At 39.6% G+C, this 23,126-nt stretch overlaps 1 protein-coding gene across 3 annotated transcripts; it reads right to left on the bottom strand.

Moving 5' to 3' along the window:
- Nucleotides 1–1,800: 1,800 nt before the first annotated feature.
- Nucleotides 1,801–22,663, bottom strand: ppp6r2a (protein phosphatase 6, regulatory subunit 2a). 3 transcript variants are annotated; one of them, XM_044020578.1, is made up of 24 exons: nucleotides 22,241–22,663; nucleotides 19,243–19,412; nucleotides 13,823–14,077; nucleotides 13,508–13,694; nucleotides 13,286–13,423; nucleotides 13,143–13,208; nucleotides 12,643–12,755; nucleotides 12,304–12,417; nucleotides 11,920–12,046; nucleotides 11,633–11,785; nucleotides 10,883–11,107; nucleotides 10,646–10,710; nucleotides 10,284–10,399; nucleotides 10,113–10,198; nucleotides 9,649–9,729; nucleotides 8,266–8,363; nucleotides 7,987–8,044; nucleotides 7,455–7,582; nucleotides 7,238–7,362; nucleotides 6,980–7,124; nucleotides 4,947–5,035; nucleotides 4,675–4,843; nucleotides 3,886–3,996; nucleotides 1,801–3,405 (listed from the first exon to the last, which is right to left on the bottom strand). In XM_044020578.1, the coding sequence occupies exons 3-24, from the start codon at nucleotides 14,047–14,049 to the stop codon at nucleotides 3,357–3,359; spliced, it is 2,670 nt and encodes an 889-aa protein (XP_043876513.1). In that variant the 5' UTR covers nucleotides 14,050–14,077; nucleotides 19,243–19,412; nucleotides 22,241–22,663; the 3' UTR covers nucleotides 1,801–3,356. The 3 variants fall into 3 exon arrangements, with proteins under 3 accessions (XP_043876513.1, XP_043876514.1, XP_043876515.1); XM_044020579.1 differs by having other exon boundaries at nucleotides 4,675–4,840; XM_044020580.1 differs by lacking the exon at nucleotides 9,649–9,729.
- Nucleotides 22,664–23,126: the final 463 nt, after the last annotated feature.

Genomic DNA, 23,126 nt, shown 5'->3' with positions numbered 1-23,126 from the left:
GATCAGTTTAGCTTGTTCTGTAAAATCTTGTTTACTTCAACGTCTCAATAAATTCTCGTAAGACAAGGAAACAGCAAATCCAAGTTCTCAGCTCAGTGAAAACTCACATTAAACCTGCTTCTGTCAATAATGAGCCACATTTTTATTGTGTTTGTCCTAACAAGATAAAAGGAATTACTCAAATAGAGCTCAAACTATTAATCAATTATTAATCAATCACTAATCAACTATTTTGATAATTGATTCATTGGTTTAAAGTTGTTGTTTTTTTTTTAATAATTAAAATAAACTCCATGAGTTTATAGCTCCTTAAATATGAATATTTTCTAGTGTCTTTGCTCCATGTAACAAAGAAAAAATAAAAACCTTGTGGACAAAAAGAGATTTTGGAGACACAAATGCAACAATTTAAACATGGTTTAACTGGTTTCTGAGCACTAATGGTTTATAACTAACGGAGCTGTGTAGCATCTCAATTATCTTCATTGTTTGGTTCCTCGGCTTCTATAAACAATCATTAACAAATAATGTTTGAAAGACACAGAAAGAAGAAACAAACGTCTATATCAATTTGTCTCCGGCCGTCAGCCAGTGTGTATTTAAACTGAATGTGTGTCTTTGTTCACTTTCCTAAAATAATGTTGACCTGAGCAGCAGCAGCAGTCAGAATCCAGCTCATCTTTTCATTCCCATCTCCATGGTAACCACCCTACAACACCCTACCGCTACATCAACCACAGCAATATGACATAAGATTATTTTATTAGAAATGACATTCTGAGCCGCGTTATGTTGTCAGTCATGTTCGTATAGTTTTTAGAATCCAAATAAAAACCGTGGGTTTAAATGTCCACATGTGTTTGTGTTGATTTAGTCACCTTTGGTGACACAGGTAGTTTTTGATATTTCTAGATACTGCATTAACTCTATATTCTGCAGACTGGGTCAACGAATAAAGTTGCGGAATTATTATTTTTAGAATTTTAACTCAAGACTCTGCGTTTCACAAAACATTCATAAAATGAAGTTCTCAGTAATACCTGAATTGTTATTACCACAGACTACGATGTATAAAAAGTATGTCGTTTTCCGGTTTCAAAATAAAAGCCTGGCCGGCGCCATGACGGTGTTAGTAACAGGAAGTTCGTGTTTTATCGTTTATTTTCCTCTAAACGGGAACATAATTAACATGATTCTCTGTTGAAGGGCTGAAACTAATGATTTGAGACCACTAACTCCTCAGGAAACCCTCACTGACGTTATAAATCAAATGAGAAGTAGAAGCTAGTTTTATTCTTCAGTTTTATTCAAGAGGAGTCGCCCCCTAGTGGCTAACAGCTAATTCTATTCGACTTCCTGGACTTTGCTTTTCAAATTGCAACATTACGTCATAGTGTAAGGAATTAGAATTTATAAAACAGCAATACTGCGTTGTTTTTGGTGTTATATTGACGTAACGGCGGCAGGTCCAACGACAAATATGCTGAGAAAAGCAATGTTTGCGTCAGTAAAGTGGATTTGGTTCCAAAAAAAACGTATTCGACACTTTATAATTATATTTCCGAAAGTGATGTAACGAAAAACGTAATGTTTTTTATTCAATATAACGTTTGAGATCAAGTAACATCGCCACATTTTAAAGCAGTAAGAAGTAACCTATGACACTGATTTATATTGTGAATTGTTTGACAGTGTGTTTGTGGAACTAATTCCCAATGTTCTCATAACAGTTTGACCAGTTTTGGGCCAATGAGCGCCTCATTCCTAACATAAAAGCACAATTCATTGACAGAATTTTGGTTAAGATTCAAGTACATTTTAATGAAAAGTCACCTGGTATGTTTCGGTGGTAAACAGTAAAGTGTCAGCTGCTCGGCTTTCTCACACTGTAGTTAACGTTAACTGACCACGCCTGCAGGAGGCAGCAGAGTTTAGTCCTTGATGAACTTGCAGCGATGAAAAGACAACAAGCAGACAGGGTCAGGCCACACCTTTGGTATTAATGTGGTCAACCAGACACTTTTAATTTCAATTTGTTTGTTTTTTTTAACAATGATCGTAGAACCTGATCGCTGTTGAAGTAAATACACCAAAAAAAAGAAGCGGCCTGGAGCTTCACAGAACCCTGCAGACCTGCCCTTGTTCCAATCCTGCTGCTGCTCAGAGACATCAAATTAAACTTTAAAAAAGAAAAGAAAACAAAAACATACAGCATCACTCTGACCAGATGCCGCTCTCATTCTGTGATTAAGTGCATGGTGGAGAGAGAAAGAGAAAGGAACAGACAATAGTAATCTCAAGATTGCTTGTAAAATTACTTTAAATGTAGATAATATTTGAATATAGGTAGATAATGTTTGGTTGATTTTAAGGGGAGAGTAATAAGAACGTAAAGGTCAATACAATCAGAAGGTCTTAGCTCACTAGCTAGGTCAACAGAGAACCAGTTATACATGCACTACAAAGAAATAAAGAGAAAAAAAATCTGAAAAACCTCAAATTGAGATTAAATCCAAATGTTTGCTCCAAACCACACCAAATGAGTCCAATACTATAGATTGATTCTTTTAAAAAAAACCAAAAAAAAAAACAACGGCTTAATTTCATTTTTTTTTTAAATAAAATGGCTAATTGACATTATTGCACATGAGCAAAAAGACAGTAATACTATTAGAACTCTGTTCATTGACCCGCCTCCTCCTCCTGAAGCTGTGGGGGAAAAAAATCATTCGGAAACCTGGTGATGTTTGACGACATGTTTTCAGCAAAGAAACAGAAAATGTGTGAGAGGACAGAGAACAGCCGGCAGAGATCCAGAGGCTTCAACACTTAACGTTGTGCTATCATGTACAGTAAAATAGCTGCATAAGTGCTTTTTCTTAAGCTTGAAGAGAAAAAAACAAATTATTGTCGATTCATGGTTTTAGCCTGTGCTATCCATTCAGGGGCGAGTGTGTAAAATCCCTAACAGTACGCTTCTGACACTTTGGAACAAGTAGATTAAAAAAATAAGAATGATGACATTTCGACCCCTCGGATTCTGTCGATTCACAGAGCGCTGCTACATTTAAAAACGCACGGAATTATGTGCAACATCGGGGAAAAAAGGCTTTGAAGATGATTCCTCTACACTCCGTCCTGTCTGTTGCTTTTGTTTTCTTATTATTCATACATATATGTTGTTGTTTTTTACATGTCCCGCCGCCTCATTATTGGTGTTGATTGGCAGTGTCCAGGTCCAATAACATGGCAGAGTGATTCAGTAAAAACACCAGAGTTGCAGTGAGGTCACTCTGGAGGAGGCCGACAGTCCGCGGGCACCAGTCCACTGGTGCTGTTTGGCCACAGGGTGGCGCTCACACCGGTCCGTTCACTGACGCTTCCTGTGGAGATGGCGAGTCCTCTCTGTTAGGAAGACGGAACAAAACGGTCACATACAATTAAAATTTTGGTTTTGTCAACATTTTTATGGATCAAACAACTAATCGATTAATCAGGACAATAATCAACATGGAAATAAGAGTTTGTTGACATATTTGACACCGCTTTCAGCCAATTATTTGTTCGACCACAAGGTATTGGAAGTTATGCTGCGATCAGTGCAACTCCAAAAAGGAGGATAAATGAGCGTCTGGCTCGAGGCTGTGATGGACGCCAGACAGGGTATTGAAAATCCAGACTGGTTACCCTACAACATATGCTAACAGCCACGTTGGGCGTTCACACTGGACAGCCAGTTTACAGACAAAGTCAATGCACAGATGCTAGTAGACGCCAATTATATAGAGGTTACTAGAGGTTCATTTTCCGTTTTTGTTTTTCTCTATGCAAAGTGTGGAGTTCAGTGAACATGGAGATTGAGAGATTAGACAGGTGTGGACTTACTTCCTGTCAGTCTGTGTGTTTACAGGTGAGTCCTCAGCAGGCTGCTGCTGCTCTGATGCTTTCACAGGATCTGAAAGAGAGAGTTTCTCCAGAGACACTGCAGTCTCCTCACTGTGACACACACACACACACACACACACACACACACACGATAGTTAGAGGTACTGTTTCTTTCACAACAGCATATGGAAAGTGTCACAGAAATTAAATTAGATTTAAAGAATGACTGCAGGGATTCTATGCATGTGTTTATGTTTAAACCTCTGTTTTTTTATAGGAAACCTTGCAAATCTTGCCACAAAGTCAGCCATGACGGGCACTATTCCATGTCCTAACCCACCCGTTAAACATCAAATTGATGCTACTTACATTTCTTACACCAACATCTGCACATTAAATTGAAAATGTATCATCATTATGGTGGCAAAATCCACAATATGCAGTACATAATCACAAAAAAGACACATTGGATGGTTTCTCCTGCTCTATTAGTTTGATCAAGAAATTAACATCATTTTTGATTTGTTTTATAAGTTGCAGGCTTCTAGCTAGCACATGGTAGCGTACCGGCCCGTTATGCAAAATTGGGACCATTTTCAATTCAAATTTTAATTTTGACTTTCTGTTTCTGAAGAGGAGCAGAGAAGCTTTAGTTAGAAAGGCAAAACTATATGCATCTAGTCATTTTGAATCCCCAATCTAAAAATACCTCAATGTGGTAACACACACAGAGAGAACAGAATGGAATGGTCAATACAGGAGGACTATACGACAGCTACAGGATCAAACCTTTTGAGGTCAGCTGTCTTGCTGCCAGCTGTTTCCGTGGTGATGGCTGCAGTAGGAGGAGCACCAGTGTTTTTGTCATCCTCCTCACTGTCAGATCCCCCGGAGGAGCTGCCGTCTGAGGCCATGGTGGGAGCCTTCCTCCCTTCTCCTGCTGGAGACGCGACGTCTGCTGGCATGTACACAACAAACGTGATAGTGAGCTTTTCATGTGTTTAAGTGAAACTGGTGTCCATCTGTAACAAAAAGGTGTTGAAAAGCAGGTTAACGCTCACCACTCTTGTCGTGGTTTTGTTTGGCTTGTTTATTTGTTTCCCCGCTGTCCATGTCCACAGGAGAGCTGCACCTGGGATTATTATCCGAACTGTAAGAGAATTAAGAAAAACTTGTCACCAAGCTGGAAAAGAAAACTGATCCATCACTAATGCTGTGTTTCGACTAAAGACTATATATAAAAATGGGCATAGTTGTCTGGTTGCAAAACAAACTCTTGCTGTGATGCCTTGACATTTGGAATTAGACTAACACCATGTCAGTTTTCGGAACCAGTAATTCACCAGCAACCAGACGATACCATACTTTATCATCTATTTTCCTATAAATAACATAACTCTCAAACATTATACCATGTTCTAATGAAGACAACCCAAAACTATTGATTGAGACCATTAACAGCAGAGACGCCCCCTGGTGCCTTGACTTTTCAAATCTGAAAACTATAGCGTAGTTCAGCATGTCACGCTAGTATCTGGAATGGTACACCCTGATCTTAAACCGAGGTCATTCGGTGCACAGGATTTATTCAAGAACGTCTCTCTCCGTGTCCCATGGTACTGCCAACACCACACTTCACACTATCTGATGGTATTAAGCATCATTTTATGCTTAAAGAAGCAGATGGCATTTCACTGAGCATAAGAGCTTCTGTCATGGTCGTCCAGTCCTGACTAACTGCTGAGTGAGGCTGAGATGGTTGTTCATCCACTTGATCCAGTCATGGTTAAACATCCAAGATTAACGTTGGAATCATCACACCCCCATACTAGCCAGATGGGACCCCTTTAAATTTTTCACTCTTTGTTTCATTGCAGCCATCACATGGTCATAAGTATTCAGACCCTTTGCTGTGACACTCATATTTAACTCACATGCTGTCCATTTCTTCTGATTGTCCTTGAGATGGTTCTGCTCCTTCATTGGAGTCCAGTTGTGTTTAATTAAACTCCAGAGATGCAGTAGGGAGATGGGAGAAAGTTCCACAAAGTCAACTATCACTGCTGCCCTCCACCAGTCGGGGCTTTATGGCAGAGTGGCCCGACGGAAGCCTCTCCTCAGTGCAAGACATATGAAAGCCCACATAGAGTTTGCAAAAAAACACATGAAGGACTCGCAGACTATGAGAAATAAGATTCTCTGGTCTGATGAGACCAAGATTGAACTTTTTGACGTTAATTCTAAGCGGTATGTGTGGAGAAAACCAGGCACTGCTCATCACCTACCCAATACAATCCCAACTGTGAAACATGGTGGTGGCAGCATCATGCTATGGGGGTGTTTTTCAGCTGCAGGGACAGGACGACTGGTTGCAATTCAAGGAAAGATTAATGTGGCCAAGTACAAAGATATCCTGGAAGAAAACCTCTTCCAAAGTGCTCAGGACCTCAGACTGGGCCGAAGGTTCACCTTCCAACAAGACAATGACCCTAAGCACACTAAAATAACAAAGGAGTGGCTTCGGAACAACTCTGTGACTATTCTCGACTGGCCCAGCCAGAGCCCTGACCTAAACCAATTGAGTGTCTCTGGAGAGACCTGAAAATGACTGTCCACCAACGTTCACCATCCAACCTGACAGAACTGGAGAGGATCCCCAAATCCAGGTGTGAAAAACTTGTTACATCATTCCCAAGAAGACTCATGGCTGTACTAGCTCAAAAGAAGCTTCTACTCAATACTGAGCAAAGGGTCTGAATACTTATGACCATGTGTTATTTCAGATTTTCTTTTTTAATTAATTTGCAAAAATTTCTACATATCTGTTTTTTTCTGTCAAGATGGGGTGCTGAGTGTACATTAATTAGAAATAAAATTAACTTTTTTGATTTTAGAAAATGGCTGCAATGAAACAAAGAGTGAAAAATTTAAAGGTCTGAATACTTTCCGTACCCACTGTAGATGGTGTGGAGCTGGTTCGGGTACAGGTGAGCACAGCTTTACCGGCGTGTTCTAACAACTTATTTACTTCAATGAAACATTTTAGTTCATGGAGACCCATGTGTTGTAATGTATAGACAGGTTTGCCTCTCACCGGGAGAAAGGCTGGAACTCAGTGAAGTTGGCCCACCCTGCTTCCTGTGTCTCTGCTCCTCTTCCCGCTGAGTTGTCCCATGTTGATGGGACCTGGGTAGTTGCAGTCCCTCCAGATTCCCTGAAATTTGATGACCAGCCTGGACCTAAAAGCAAGACAACCCATGGGTAAGTCTATCAAAGAGCCTTTCATAAAGGTTTGTTTCCAGTCTAACCCCAACACTAGTGTTATGTGAATGGCTGCTGTCCTTTCATTTACTTGTATCTGACGTGTTTTGCTCTGAGTCTTCGTCCTCGTCAGATTCAGAGCCGCGGTCCTGCTCCCTGCCCCCATTCTCCATGCTACTCCTTGAGCTTCCCTCTGAGGTTTGGGAGACCCCAAATCTAAAAAGTGCACAGAAAAGAAGATTTAAAAATAAAAATAATAATTGACATGTAAAGGAAACAAAAAGCTAGCATCATATTAGCAGTTTCACCTTGTTCTAGATTTAGCTTGTGTTGCATAGTTGATCTCTTTCTCCTCCCAAATGTCCTCTTCCTCATCAGCATCATCAAACTGGCGTATCCTTTCTTTACAGCAGGCTTCAAATGCAGCTGCGTTGGCCTGGGGACAAATAATAATAATAAAAAATATATTTTCTTTTTGGAAAAATTATGAAATGATGTTTTGAAATGTATTGTGCGATCAACATTTTCTTCACAACGACAAATTAGGAAAAACCTAATCTGTTACGAGTGTAATAGGCTGAAGTGTGAGAATGTTCTTGTTCTCCCACAATGTAAAACTATTCACCATTTTTAAATTATAGCACAAAACAAGGACATTTACAGGTTATTTTAGGACATTATCACATGGTTGGTCACTCTAATTTTAATATAGTGCTGAATTTATTGTGCATAGAATTTGACTAAAATTTCAAGGACAAAGAAATGTAGAAACACCATTTAGCATCTATAGCAGCATCATTTGCAGTAGTAGCCCCAGTGAGAAACAGAGTAAGCACTTACACTGTTATCATCAGCATCTAGATTGAAGTTTATTTCAGCGATTCTGTCAAATGTGGCACTGACGAAAAAAAGATGTGGAATATTAAAATGATAAACAACATCCAGTAGCTGTGGTGATTCATATACAGAATAGGACATTTCACATTCATACATAAATAATAATAATTATTATTATAATAATAATAATAATAATAACCATAATAATACAACAGACAACTCAAGTAGTGCTTACAATTAGAATTAGAATAAACAATGATTTGCAAGTTGTGTCAGACTTACTTGATATTTTCATCATGCTCACTGAACTCCTCATCATTGAAGCCAAACTGATCCACAAAGTTGGCGGTCATCTGTTGGATCTGATAGTCGGAAAAGGCCTGGAGAAGGTTAGAATGTCACTCATTAAGATAATGTCATTATGGACAGAGGAGGTCATTATTGTCATTAGTGAGAGTAGGGTTGGGTACCAAACTCAGTAGTACTGTCAGTCGTCAGTTGGGACCATTGAAAGTACTGAGTACCATTTTATGTTATATCAATCAGTGGCAAGATTTGGTACCGAAATCTTCACCTCTAAACTGTAAGCCAGAAAGAGAGAACAAACCAAGCCTGACAACATTTTTGTTTTTATATCAAACCCAAACAGCAGCTAATATAAGCTGTTGCCCGGACACGCTGTTGAATTTTCTCTGAATACATGCATGTGCAGAGTAACCAGTCCATTAATACACACATCAATATAAAAGAGCCCTGCCAACATGACAGAACATGACCCAAAAGTGAAAAAATCATCTCAAACTATGCAATTTGTCTTGCTACTGTGAGTGTGCAGTACAGCTGCCATATGGGCAAAAACTATAATCTCAATATTCTTGAGGATTTTGATGATAATGATAAGGAGTCAATATCCTTTATAATTTAGATTTTAATAGTAATAGTCATTAATTAATTTTAATAGTTTAAGTCATTTATTTTTTTCTTACAGATTATATCAATGGACAATGTTTCAGGAAAACAACTCTTATTTTCTTTGAACCTAAGCATTCAAGTAAAAATTCAAAGATGTATAACTGAACTACAGTGTAGAAACATTGGACTCGGGGTAAACATTCATATGATCTGCTGTAAAGGTAAATTGTGCAGAAAGCAAGCAAGAGGCAATAATAAAACACTTCCAAAGAGTTTGTTGCGGGGGCTGGTGTCTCCACATTTTCTCCCTATTAGCATAACCAGACGTGGCTAACCTGTGTGGCAGGAAGGTTGCTACTCGGGTCATGTGATCAAGTAGGCCCCACTAGTGGTCATGTGACACTGAATGCTGGTCACTGCTGCAGCAAGGAGGGCTTCTGCTGTGGAGTTTGTGTGGTGTTTTAGTGTGTGTTATTATGCTTGATTGTGTCTTTAAATCAACAATCACAGTATTATCTTGCCCACCTCTACCTGGCAGCTCTGGGAAAGAACATAATGCAACATGTTCCTTACAATTGAAGTTAATCATGTGGACTACAGTCAGTACAGAGAAACATCTACCGTCTCAGCTGAGCTGCTGTTCTGCAGGAGCTGCATTGTCTTTTGAAACAACAGTATTGTTTCAAATGTGAATGGTACCCAACCCTAGGTGGGAGATGTACTTCTGTTTCCATGGCAGTGAGTCCACTCTACCTGCTGGAGAGACAGGTCGTTGGGGAAGGGGCTCTCCATGTCATCGTCCTCACTGGATGAGTGCATGTTGTGGGTGCTTACCTGTGAGACACAGTGTGTATGTTTGGCGAGTTGTATTTTTAGCATTGCACAGTTCATTCCTGCAGTCCAGTTGTATTACGTGTGTATGCACAATTATCATATGGCTGACAAATACTTGAATATTAGCAATAAGCAAGATATGATCTCATATGACCTTTTTGAACTGTGACACTGTTTTCTACAAACACGTCTACATTTATCTGTATATGCTGGTTTAATAGCTTGAATTTACTGAGGCTTAATAATTCAACAAGGATGAAGGATGAAAAGGCCACCTAAAATTTTAATTTGTGAACATACATTGTAGCGCAGTTGGTTCGCGCTTCTTTGAAGAAGTTACAATGTAAGCTTAATGTGAAAACTAACTCTAAATGAACTCTCACCAGCTCCACGGTGTTCCTCCTGTTAGTCTCTCTCAGGGTCTCGTCCACAAAGCTTTCCCAGCGACCTCTGCAGTCTTCTGGCAGCTCTTGAACCACGACAGGGATTTTAAGTGTTTTTGAATTTTCAGTTTAACAAATAACTCATGTGACATCACTGTCGTTCATGATCACCTGTTATGAGGTCAGCGATCTGGGTCTGTACCGGTCCTTTTTCTAGGTTCTGGACCACCATGTTGGCAATTCTAGTCAGATGACCCATGTTGCCTCTCCTGGTGCCTCCCTCAGACCTGGGATTCACAAGGACACTTCTGATTATATTCAGCACAATAACCCAATTTAACCTTTGTACATTTGTACTGCACTTATCAGAAGGAAGACAGCAGTTAACGTTTTTAGCTCTCATATGAATAATCAACATGAAACTGAAATATAAACCAAGCAAAATGCAGCTGTACAGAAATACAAAGTCATAAAGTAGTGGTTGGAAATATGCTGTTTTAATTAGATATCTCTAGCTATAAAAAGACTCTTACTGTATTCTATCATTCTCTTCCCAGGCATCAAGGATCCTCTGTACCAATCGACACTTCTGAAAGAGCTGAGAGTTTAAGAGAAAAAGAGAATGCGATTACGCCAACACTGCTGTGTAAAATAACTCTGATATCTTACAGAACACATCCACTGATTGACGAACAAAAATTAATTAGACTCTGAATCTTCTTATTCATTGACTTTTAGGGTGTAATACATCTTTATGTGCTGGTTCTTACATGTGCCACGAGGGCATTGTGGATGGAGGTCTGTGGATCAACGGTCCTGCCTGTTTCCACATCCTCCCCCTGCACCTCTGGGTTGGACGTTGCAGACCTCCCATCGTGGTTCTGGAGGCCTGGGCTGGGCCGCTCCTCAGAGGATGGGTGGTTCAGGATAGCCGCCACACACAGCTCCACTTGGAAGTGCAAAAAATTATTCCAGGAGTACTTGAAGAACAAATCCTGTGAAAAGAGGAGAAAAAAGAGAGAAAGACAGATGAAAGGAAAACTCCAAACAAAATAGAGTCACCAAGATTTACCAGTAGAAACATATTCCCTTTTTTTTACTACTGCAGCAGCACATGGCTCTGCTCCAGAGGTCATGGTAGTAATATCTTAACAAAGATCAACAAGACCTTCCTCCATGTTGTCTAATTGAATTGAAGCAACAAAAGAGTGTTTGATTCCTGTCTGCTGAACAGCAAAGAGCATTACAGTGTAATATTAACCTGCTCCAAACAGGCCACACCCACTGCCCTGAATGTAATTAGGTAATCAGTGGCTCCATTCCTTTATAATAACCATATACAAATCTGATGCAACTTTTTTCAGATATACAGAACCAAACGAGGTACACACATCATATACAACTGCTTCTTAAAATGCACAAGGGCTCAAATATCACATACTACTGTATGTGTACAATTACAAACTGTGGTTACAATGTCTAGAGTTTCAATGTCCACAGTCAAGACAGGCTTAGCCTACCAGTAGTAGGTCCATGGTGGCAAGATTGCAGAGCTCCTGGCAGATGCTGAGGGCATTGGTCTGCAGTAGGGCGGCCACCAGCCTGGCCACGTGAAGGCGGGCGTTCCCCAGTGGCTGCTCTAGAACGCCAACGGTCGTCAATATTGCACTTTTCTAGAGGTGGAAAAAGAAAAGTGTATCAACTAGTGCAGTTACAAAAATGATTTGAATCGATTAAGAAGAACACAGGCGTGGTTAAATCTAGAATTAATATTGCTTCATCACATGGGAATGCACTGTGTCTTTACCTTGGGGGGATCCAGAAGAAGCTGCTGGAAGTCCTTTAAATGGGGCTCAATGGCATTTATAATACTGCTGTTGACAGTGTAAGACCTTTCGTAACCCTGAGAATACAGATCCATCAGCCCTTCCATCCTGGGGCAGACAAGCAGACAAAAACATTACACACACACACACACACACACACACACACACACACACACAACTAACTTAAAAGGGCAGATTCCATACTGAGATTTAAGCATTTGCTCTACAGGAAATGAAACAAGATTTTCATTATTTTGTTCTTATTGCTGTCATTGCTCAGAGAAAATTGGATGAACTGGGGCCAAGACAAACCAAACCTCTCAACATTTACAATAAAATATTTGACAGCAAACAGTTTGACTCACCCAGACCTCCTGGTCTCCAGTAAGGTAAGTAGCACTTGAGTTCCGTTAACAATGGAGGCCTCTCTCCTCTCGCCCTCAAATAAGCTCTTGAGGAGCCCGGCCACGCTCTCCTGCCTGAAAAGTCCATAAATGCATATTGTGAGCAATAAGCAATTGAATCAGCAATTAAATGTTTAATGACCTCCCATAGCAAAAAGATCAAATGGTCCTGTAGTTTTCTACTTACTTTTACTGACACTGATAGAAATGTATGGGTGAGATGCTGTAGCATAATAGCATTATGTAGCACCATTAAACAACTTAAGACAAGCCTTTACCTATAATGCAGTGTACACTTACGACTCTAGTACAGCCAATAGTGGGTCAGCCTCCATGTTTTCTTGCATCTGATTGGCCTGGTCTCGACTAAGGCGGATGATGTCACAAAGTGTTTGTGATGCATTTGATTGTCTCTGAAAAGTAAATTGTTGAATTTTTAAACTACATTAATAGTTGATTTCTTTGAGTTTTGAGACAAAGAAAGTATTAGTTTGAAGTGATAGTTGAGGTCTTTTGACACAAGTGAGGATTTCACACATGTGAGATACAAATAAATAAGTTCTTCAGATATTGTACAGTTAAACAAGTGTATTTGTAATTAGGTCAGCTGTTTATTATGTGGCATTTCCTCACTGGCTTGTGTTTTCAGTGCCCATGATTCAAGACTGTTTCTGGCAACAGCATCTCACTTGTGGCGTGCACTATGAAACCAGTGCTCAGTGCTGTGTGTCAGTACCTCAAACAACCACACTTCACAAAAACATGCACTAACAGCACAGCTGTAAAGGTTTAACACTCACCTCCTCATCTTTACCAGTATAAATGAGCTCTGTGAGTCTCTGTACCAAATTCTCCTCATTCAGCCACTGGGTTGGAGAAACAAAAACTAAATTAGATACTTTCTTGCCTTTTTTTCACTCAAAGGAATACAAACAACACTTACATGAAGGACCTCCTGCCTTAACGGAGCAGGCTCCACACAACTGATGAGGCGAAGCAGTAGGTCCATCATGGCAGATGCATCAATATGTTTCAGCACCAGACCAATGAATCCTTCCTTGTTCTTTAGAAAGGTAATCACCTGCCAAAACAAAAGGTGTTTTAATTTTTACATAGTTCTTATGTTGTACAGTGCATTGACAAGCCATGATCTTTTCCATTCTACCTGTTCGGTTTTCCTTGCAATGAGATTGCCAATAGTTTTGCTGAAGAAGCTGGCCAGTAACGGGTTGAGAGGAGGGTCCTGTTCCAAGAAGTGGTAGAGCATCTCGAGGAGAGAATCGTCCCCGCCAAGCTTATCGTTAATAATGGACACATCTGATGTCAGGAGCTCACAAGCAATGTTGGGAAATCTTAATGGAAAACACAGAATGACAATGAGTCCTGGTGTAAATAATGAGTTGTAAAAAATATTAATGATGCATATAAAACCTGGATTGTAAATTATGTAACATTGTAACACTGTTGTGGTGGTGCTCACTTGAAGCGGCTCCTCTCCTCCAGGTCAGCAGGAGGCTCTGTGGTGATGAGGCTGACCAGCTCCTGCATGCAGTGGTCCTGGGAGAGGAAGAGGAGCAATCTGCGGTTTTGGGCCTTGCACTCCTGCAGGACATCATCCTCCTCCATCAGTTCTCTCAGTGTCACGTCCTCCCTGTCCAGGAGCTGGTCAATGTGGGAGGTGGTGTGAAGGTCAAACTTCCAAAACATGGTTGCTGCTGGGATGGTGGACACAGCCCTAGGTGAGAGGAAAACGCATAACATGCGGGTGGGGGAGGATGAGGAAACAAGGAAGGCCCAGTAGTGGGGAAACAAAAGAGTGGAAGGGAAGGTGGAAAAGGAAGCAGTGGAAAATGAGATGTAAGCAGGAATGTAAGCTTTTTTTATAAAAATGTATTTTTCAAAAATACAAAGCAATATACAGATGAAAAAATATGGATGTAAAACATCAAGGAAACTGAACAGAGATAGCTTGAGGATTAAATTTACGATCAACCAATTAGTAATTGACGACTATATTCATCACTGACTATTTTGATAATTGATAAGTTTCAGTTGAGATGAGATATTAAAAAGTCAATGGCTCTGTGATTTTAGCGTCTTATTCTGTTCTTTGCTCCTTTATGACAGTAAACAAATATCTTCATTATTTATATCCAATTGTTTTATCCCAGTCTGTGCAGAACAATATTGTTTTGTATTAACAGATCATTTAAGAACAGTATTGTGAAATGCCGTTGTATGAGCTACTAACACAAAGTCGATCCTGTGCACCTCAGACATCGATGCTGGCTGAAAGCATAGCTGCCAGAGGCATAAGGGAAAAACAGATTTTAGCCAACTAACAAAAAGCCTCACCTAATAAAATCTATGCCTGCTTCAGTCATATGAGTATATATATATATATATATATATATATATATACACATACATATACACACATGTTATAAGAATATTGCTCACTATTTTACTATATATTTATTTAGTTGAACATTTTATGACTTTGGTGTGGGAGAGTAAGCCGTTTACAAACTTCAGTTTCTGTTAATGGATTAGGCAGCAAACAAATTATGGTTTTATTGGGAAAGTTTTTTGTTAGGTGGCTAAAATCTGTTTTTTCCTTTCCTCTCCAACTCCCCACTGGTAGCCATGTTTTCAGTGAGAGCAAGCCTCCATGTCTCAGGCCAGTTGTTAATGTAGGGGGCACACTCACAGCGCAGTCAGCACTGACCATTCAACCACACATAGAGCCTGAACCATCACTTTAATATATAATTAAATATTATGCTTCAATAATGTTGGACACTTAAAGCTAGGGGTGTCACAATTATCCAAATCCTCAATTTGATTTTCAATTTTAAGGTCGCAATTCGATTCTCAATCTTTAATCTTTAATTCCAATTTCAATTGTCTACATGTCCATCATTTGTGTAACAATAACCAGTCAATTAGAAACTAACTTTAAAAAGAAGAGAAGTCATAGAGAGTCATGTACTGTAGCTCTGTGTTTGAGCGATCTGTTGTTAAGGCCACTAAATCTGTACTGCTCAGACCTCCAATAACTTTTTCCTCAACATTATCATACATGGAAGGCAACACCTTTGTAGTAAAATGTGACCTGTGTGCTTAGCATTTCATAGTGTGGTTCTAGTACACTAATGCTAAAATCAAGGGTTTTACACCACTGATAAGGTCACGTCTGATGCTACAAAAACACACCTATAGCACTAGTTATCGATTTAGCACGAGTTGAATTTGAAGACAGAAGTGTTGCCTGTGTTTTCATAGTTACGTCTACGTCCTTATGAAGCATGTGGAGATGTCCTTTGTTTTGCTAGAGGCACATTAACATAGTTTACATAGTTTTCTTGTCGACAACACGACTGTTATTGACAAAACTCAATATTTCCACACCGGTGATTTCAGAGAAATGTTCGCGGGAGGACGTCACTCTGGGGGCGTGGTTTCTATCAATATTTGATTTACATTCGAGATCGTGACACCCCTACATAAAGCCGTGCAGAGTTAATTTAACTCTGAATGACTTTGCATCTACGGCAGCACACTATAGCGTCATTGCATTCTTGAATGTATAAAAACAGAAAACCTGCATGCTAAGATCTGCAAAGCTAAAGCAAACGTTCAAATAAAAAAAGGTTTGAGAGTGTGGGGGTAAATAATGGGGGAAGGGCTCACTTGTGTAGCCGTTTCCCTCAAACTACTGGATTTAAACAAACCACTGAAAAGTCAATTACATTTTTCTTAAACTGACAAATTTCAATATGTGATTAACAGAGACATGACACAAGTCAGAAGTCATGTAGAAGAACAGGACTTGCTTCAGTCAGGAATCTGCAGGGCTGCAGGGTAAGTCAAGATTTGTTTGTTTTTCTTTGGCTACACTGCAACCACTGTTAAAATATGTAGATCATCATTTTCTGCTCAATGTCTAACTTTTTAAACTTGTATCCATTCCAAGTTTTATCCACTTCTCTTTATTACGTTCAGAGCTTTCAGGCATTTCTTCAACCCCTATTTCACAGCCCGTTTGAGGTAGAAATTTAGCACTCCTTTTTTCTGGTCTGTTTAAAGGTAGCACAGAATTGAGAGGCTTTGCTGTCTGTGCCTTTAAGTCATCAGTGGTGCCGTGTACTGGGGCTTGACTGTTGCTGTTCTGTTTTTGTAATTTAATCCAAATTCTGAGCAGATCAGAACAAATATATGTACAGCAGTGTTTCCCTGAGAATTAATCCAGCAGCAGTACTGTTGTGCCAGTGTCCATGAAGATCCCATGGCAACTTAGCCACATTCATCCATCCATCTTCTACCACTTTTATCCTCCACAGGAGGGTCGCGGGGGGTGCTGTGCCAATCTCAGCTGACATAGGGCGATAGGCGGGGTACACCCTGGACAGTTCGCCAGTGCATCGCAGAGCCTATATTCATTCAACTCAAAATCTCTCCATGAATTCAAGGAAGTTCTCTCTGTCTGTTTGTCTATTAATCGCATAACTATCCAACAGGTCACTTGACAGGCTTCAAATTTGGCAGGTGACTTAATAAGGGTACTAGTGTGTGCCGTGCTGAATGAATGTTTTTGGATAAGAAATGCAAGGGAAAAGGTACGTGTGCTGTTTTAGTAGTAAACTTAAACAGCCTTATAGACACTGTAAATTATTAATTTTAGTCATTTGTACCATAATTTGCAGCTTTTGCAATTTATAAGTGAAACTCATTAGTGGCACAATGATATTAATGATCATGTGAAATTTTTGCAGCTAAGCTCAAAAAGCTAGAAGTGGTGAAAAGATGACATGTATGCTGGAGAAACACTAGCATACAGAATTAGATACACCGTGACTGTATACTTACTTACTTACACATTTCCCTTGCATCATAACCAAATGGATGAGCTCTAAACTAGAGTTAATATGACTGAATATTTTCCGTATTTCATCGACGTACAAACACATATTTAAGAAAATATCAAATAGAGCTCATAACTGACCATTCTGACATGTCCTAATTAAAAATATTTGTTCAGTACGTCCTCCGTGACTGGAGCACAGACTCAGTTTGATACAGTCACATACAGCGGCAGTTTATGCAGCTCGCCGGTGGCTATCAGTGGTCGCGATCAGCGGTGCTGTCCCTAAGTCTTTTTAACTGATTTACAGTTCGGCACTGTTCGGCTTGATCCTTGTGTCGGACGTCTCTTCCTGTGACGGCACTGTCGATGTTTTCCGCACACGCTGCCATGTTGATATTGTCAGAGAACTAGTGGAGGGAGGGAGAGAGGAATGGAGCGGAGGGAACAGGAGCTGAGTGAGCGCAGTAAAAAGGACAAATCAGAAACCCCCTGGAAGAAGTGTGTGTGTGTTTGCCTGTGTCTCATTTGCATACAAAGGGACCAGGCACAAAACTGAGCGTTCTGAAAGGGGCGGTTTTGGCAGGGTTATTGAACTGCTATGGTGCTTCATCCTTATGGTATTTTGACCAAAGCATGTCACAGACATGTTCATTAGGACACCAGGGAACTATTTTAACTTGGAGAAATAGGGTATAATATGTTTCCTTTAAGTACATAACAGTACATTTGTGCACAGTAATGAGCAGGGGAAATGTCTGTCTAGCTTACATATGAGGTGTCTCAAGCTTTAGGAAAAATATTTTGAAAAATATTTTCCGACCTACTAGAGAAAAGTGCACTGGAACTCCACTCAAAGTCGGCGTCCTTCACATTTGAACTCGGCACAAATCTATCTACCCCGACTTCACGGAGAATCATTTATCTGATGCCACACAACAATGGGAATGACATGCATTGTAAAACAAATCCGACCTCTGATTTTGTCTTTGAACGCAGCATAAAGTAAAAAAACGGTGCATGTGGAATACCTACAATCTTTGTATGAAGATGGATCTTCCAAATGTTGTTTATTTCACAGATAAGCCTATAGGCCTAGATGTGTTTCCTTGCTATTTCTATCAAATGATTGCGTTTGCTGTAACGTTACTGTGCTATATCCCTGACATCTACCTTGTTAGCTTATTAAAATCGTTGTCCTGATAATATCAAGTAAGCTCAAAGTTTCTCGTTGCACCTTCCCCAAACCTGGCGCTAACATTACCTCCGATTTGGTGTATGCTGAGAAGTGTTGTGATGTCATCAGTCACCAATAAAACTGGATTACTGAATATAAATATATATATATTTAGAATTGCACAAGTCCGATGGCAACTCATACCCAGCTTCCAAAAATATTGTTATTTATAATGACCACAACAAATAGATTACAGCTGCCTTCGTCAATCAGTAAGCTTCCAAGCACAGTCAAGGCTCGACAATGGCATCTAATTGGACCACTGCCGTTGTCCCAGCATACAAGCACTAGCAGAGAATCATTTTATATAATTAAGCGTTTCCCCCTCCACTTTACTACGTGGCAATATGCCCCCTTTGAGTTTGTTAGAAGTAGGCGTGTGATGTTGCCAGTCAAAACAACTTTGTCTGACAAGTAGTTGCTGCCATATCTAACACCATTCTGTTTCGTTCTACCACCACTCACTTCAAAGTATTTAAGATGACTTAATTACGATGACTGAGCATAAAGTTGGTTTCCTCCTGAGTCCTCTTCATTATACAGATGGACAACAGAAACTGCTGTGGAAAATGCACAGAGCTCCAAAGCCAGTGTGGGTCCAGTTCCACGAATACAAGCAATCGTAATTCAAATCCTAACCACATTATTTTAGTACTGCTTCAGATGGCCTAATATGTTTCTACGTAGTAAAGTCTGGATTTGGTCAGATTAACACAATAATTTACATTTTTCTGTGTGTGCTGAGTGACTGCGGTCATAACCTATACATTTCAAATAGATGAAGCATGCTTACACATACCAGTGGATGAAATGTGGATATCTTTAATCAGACCTCCCCCACGGGCAGGCAGGCATTTGTGTTTGTGCAGACGACAGAGAGTGTGGCGAGGCCTGGCATTTATCAGCATGGGTCTCCTCTTAAAATGCAGGCCTCTTTAGGAGATGAGACACTGTGCGACTCACCATAACCTGCACACAACACAAAAAACATTCATCAGATGAGCCAACAGATTTTAGAAGAACTAACTACACAAGATTTTAAATCCTGGATAAATACATACATACATACATACATACATGTACACGTACACAGGAGGTATTATACTGTTCTTCAACAAATATTAAGTTGGACTAACCTCATTTTGTGTCCCAATATAAAGTTGAGGAACTTCTTATCCATCAGTTTTTGTAAAATTTAGGTGGGATTATTTTAATTTGGCAGGCAAAATAATAATACTGCTTTCTGCGATTTGTTGTTTTTCCTTACCTCAAAATAAGCCTTTTATATTTATATCAGGAAATTGGTCAGTTCTGCGGAGGCGGCCATTTTAGACCACCATATTTTAACAGTAACCAGCAGTGGACATGTTAAACGTTTATTGAGTTTTGATGCTATCTGAAGGCTACGTATGGTAGGTTCTCCAACACAGTTGGAAGGGAATGGTGAAGTGAAGGCTATTCACCTGCAACTTCACCAATAAACATTGCTAAATTTTACACTGTACCTTTAATGCTGCCAAGAAGGCATCTGACTGACCACAAACAAACAGTCAGAGTCCTGATCTCAAACCTCTAAAATCAGACTGAGATTATATAGACAGACAATAGCAACTGAGACAACTGTGGCAAGTTCCTCAAGATGCTCAGAACATCTACCTGCCAATTATGTTGTAAAAAAGTATATGAGCAGGTGTATCAAAGAGAAGATGAGCTATTTTTAAGGCTTGGTAACAACCATAAAAGATTATGACAGGTTTCCAGACCGAGTGAAAAAAGAAAACTAACCCTGTATCTGGGCATTGCTGAACAAGATGTAATTAATATTTCCTATCATATTACTTTGTAAACAAAACAGCCTTTTAATGACCTACAAAAATACGGAAATACAAAAGTAAATGGAGGTTGCATGGAGAACAAATATTTGATGGTTTCATGACTGAGCATGTATGTTGTTTGGTTTTGTTTTTCCTTGTGTGGTTACTGTGGCAGCTAATCTAGACAACCACCAGTGACAAAAAATAAAACAATTATGTCTGCTGGCTTTGTCAAACCTGACAGGCTTCTCTGAACAACAAGCTGTCAACTGTTGATTGTGGAAGTAAAGCTCAAAGAGGAAATTAAAAGTGCTTCCTCCTTTTTCTTTTCCTATTTTCCCGAGGACCGTTCCTTGCATATGCAGCAGCAGCAACAACGTCCATCTGGCATACATTTACAGAGTACACAAGTGCAGTAATAACCCGTTAAATGCTCCCTGTGGACACTGAGCAGGGAAGCTAACGCTTGACTTTACATCCAAAATAGAACCCCGCCAGAAGCGATCTCAACAAAAACAGTTTACTGCCACATATAACGGACAATGAAAAGAGGAACAATGGTACACTTAAAGGGCATACACACGTAGATGTTGTGGGTCAACAGCGGTCTGTAATTAGGAATGTTTAAAATCGACAAAAATCAAGACAAAGGAATTTCCACCTCAAATTTACATGCCCTCTCCTCTACATACTGAGTTTTAAACAAAATGCAACCAGTGGCAACTGAATAGTTATCGTATTCTTCCAGATACACAGTGACATGTACTGGCAAATGATCAACCACTCTGCAATAGTGCACTTCAGAGAACAAACAAAAGCTATTTTCTAAAGCTACAGTTTAAGTCAGCCTGTTGCTGCTTCCTTGCACTTATGTGCACCATAGTTGTAAAAAAACAATAATGAACAGAACTGCACGTAATGCTTGCTACTCAAGTGATTGCGCCAAATTTATTGTTACCGATTTATTAAGCCCCACAAATGTTGGGGTTTCCTGATGTTTCATTAAGTTCATTACTAATTATCTAGCCATCAACCATTGAAAACACATATCAGTTGGTTACTAATCTGAGGGTTTGATACCCCTCAAACAAGATAAGATATGACTTCAAACTCGAATAAGCTTTTTATACTCGTAGGATCTTACATAAAAGATCAATCAATAAAAAAAGAAAATAGGCATCAAATTCCTAGGAATGCTACAACAATGAGAAACACACTAGTATGTAGCTAAAGAAATGTAAGTGAGCTGCCATAGTCTTGGCATGAAAAACACATCAACTGACTGGCGGATGGAGCTCAGATTTCTGTTTACCTTAACTCCAGTGAGGGCACCTCTTTCGCAGATCAAACATTAATCAACGACATAGATTAAAATAGAAGTTTTCACCGTAATTACATTCCTCACACGTGTTATGAAACACGGGGGCTTCATTTATCCAACTGTAACTAACGAACAAATTCACCAAAACGGTGTGTGCTTGAGTTAAGTAACTCAACAGCACTGCTGGCCTCAGTCAAATCCCAATTGCTACACCAAACAACACAGCTTGCATGACTCTAACGTTGAGCACTTTATACTACTGATCATTTAAAGACGTGATGCGTTATAGGGAACATACATTACGTTCACCTCAATCGCACTTATCTACGTAACTTAGCGTCTATGTTTGCGTAAAGTGATCTAACTAGTAACCCGTTTCCTCTTGGCAAATGTAACAATTTAACCAACATCAAGTTTTCACGATTTACGATTATCAGCACACGCTTGTAAAGACAGCAATCCTATAACATTTGGTTTACGTTAGTTCCTCATTTACGCTGATTAGCACGTAAGCTAATTAGCACCTCGCAGTTACCGTGTCCAGAACTGAGATCGCAAACTTAAATTGCTATCCAACTTAGGTTCAACTTTGTCGATGCGGCAGTAGAGTACACGTTAGCTACTCACCCAAACTCATGACGTTGACTCCGTCCAAAACTTACCTTTGATTTGAAATCCGCTGCTGTTTCTCCTGTTTGTGATGAATTGTTGGTAGAGTTTTGCGTCAAGCAACCAGCTATTAGGTCACTAGCTACCTAGCTATCAGTGTTAGCTAACACACATTAGCCTGTATGCGAATAGTGATTTGTTTTGAAGAAGGGGTCAGTCTGCGACAACACTGGTTACGGTTAGCTAGCTGAACTTAGCTAACGTCACCTAAATGTTGCTTTTAAGTCTATCAAATGAAGAGTTCCCGGCGTCGACAGCTGCTTGAGACTAAAAGTAATACCTGTTATTCCAGATACATAGAGTGTGGTTCGTACTCACGCACAAAGTAATTCAAATGCAAGGCTAACTTTAGCATGCACGGCAGGAAAAACTCAGTCATATTTTTCGAATCAAAATGGCGACATGGGTAACGAGAGCGCGCAATAGGCCTTCGGGGGAACGTGCACTGACTTCAGACAGTGTATTGAGAAATGTAGCCGTCGTGACACTGTAATCTATTTTCTTAATTAACCCAAAGGTATATATCTGTATGTGTTATAACAAATTGATTTTTTTTTTACTTTAGAGGGGGTTAAGCAGACACAACTATAATGTCTGACCGGTTATATTTATTACAATTAAACGAAAATGTAATAAAATGTAACATTTTATAGCACATTATTTCCTGATATCCCTAAACGTTGGTATACATGTACACATCTATTTTCTGATTTTGTTTGGTGCTTTTACCTGCAATGCACAATGCAAATACAGGGAATTACAGGGTATTTACATTGCATCTACAGAACAGGCAAAATGAAATGAATCATTTTATTTTACACCGATCATTTTATTTTTTGATTATTTGCCTGTTCCGTAGGTACAATGCAAATACCCTGT

This window comes from Solea senegalensis, linkage group LG3 (genome assembly GCF_019176455.1).
Source record: "Solea senegalensis isolate Sse05_10M linkage group LG3, IFAPA_SoseM_1, whole genome shotgun sequence".
In the NCBI taxonomy this organism is placed as follows: domain Eukaryota; kingdom Metazoa; phylum Chordata; class Actinopteri; order Pleuronectiformes; family Soleidae; genus Solea; species Solea senegalensis.
This window is presented reverse-complemented; position numbering and strand designations above follow the sequence as displayed.

Bases quoted from the DNA above. Each gene is read 5' to 3' on its own strand.
- ppp6r2a (XM_044020578.1), bottom strand. From the start codon at position 14,049: ATGTTTTGGAAGTTTGACCTTCACACCACCTCCCACATTGACCAGCTC. The intron at 9,730-10,112 runs GTGAGAGTTCAT...TGTGTCTCACAG, and splicing joins GGAGGAACACCGTGGAGCTG to GTAAGCACCCACAACATGCA. The intron at 8,364-9,648 runs GTAGAGTGGACT...AACCTTCTCCAG, and splicing joins ACGACCTGTCTCTCCAGCAG to GCCTTTTCCGACTATCAGAT.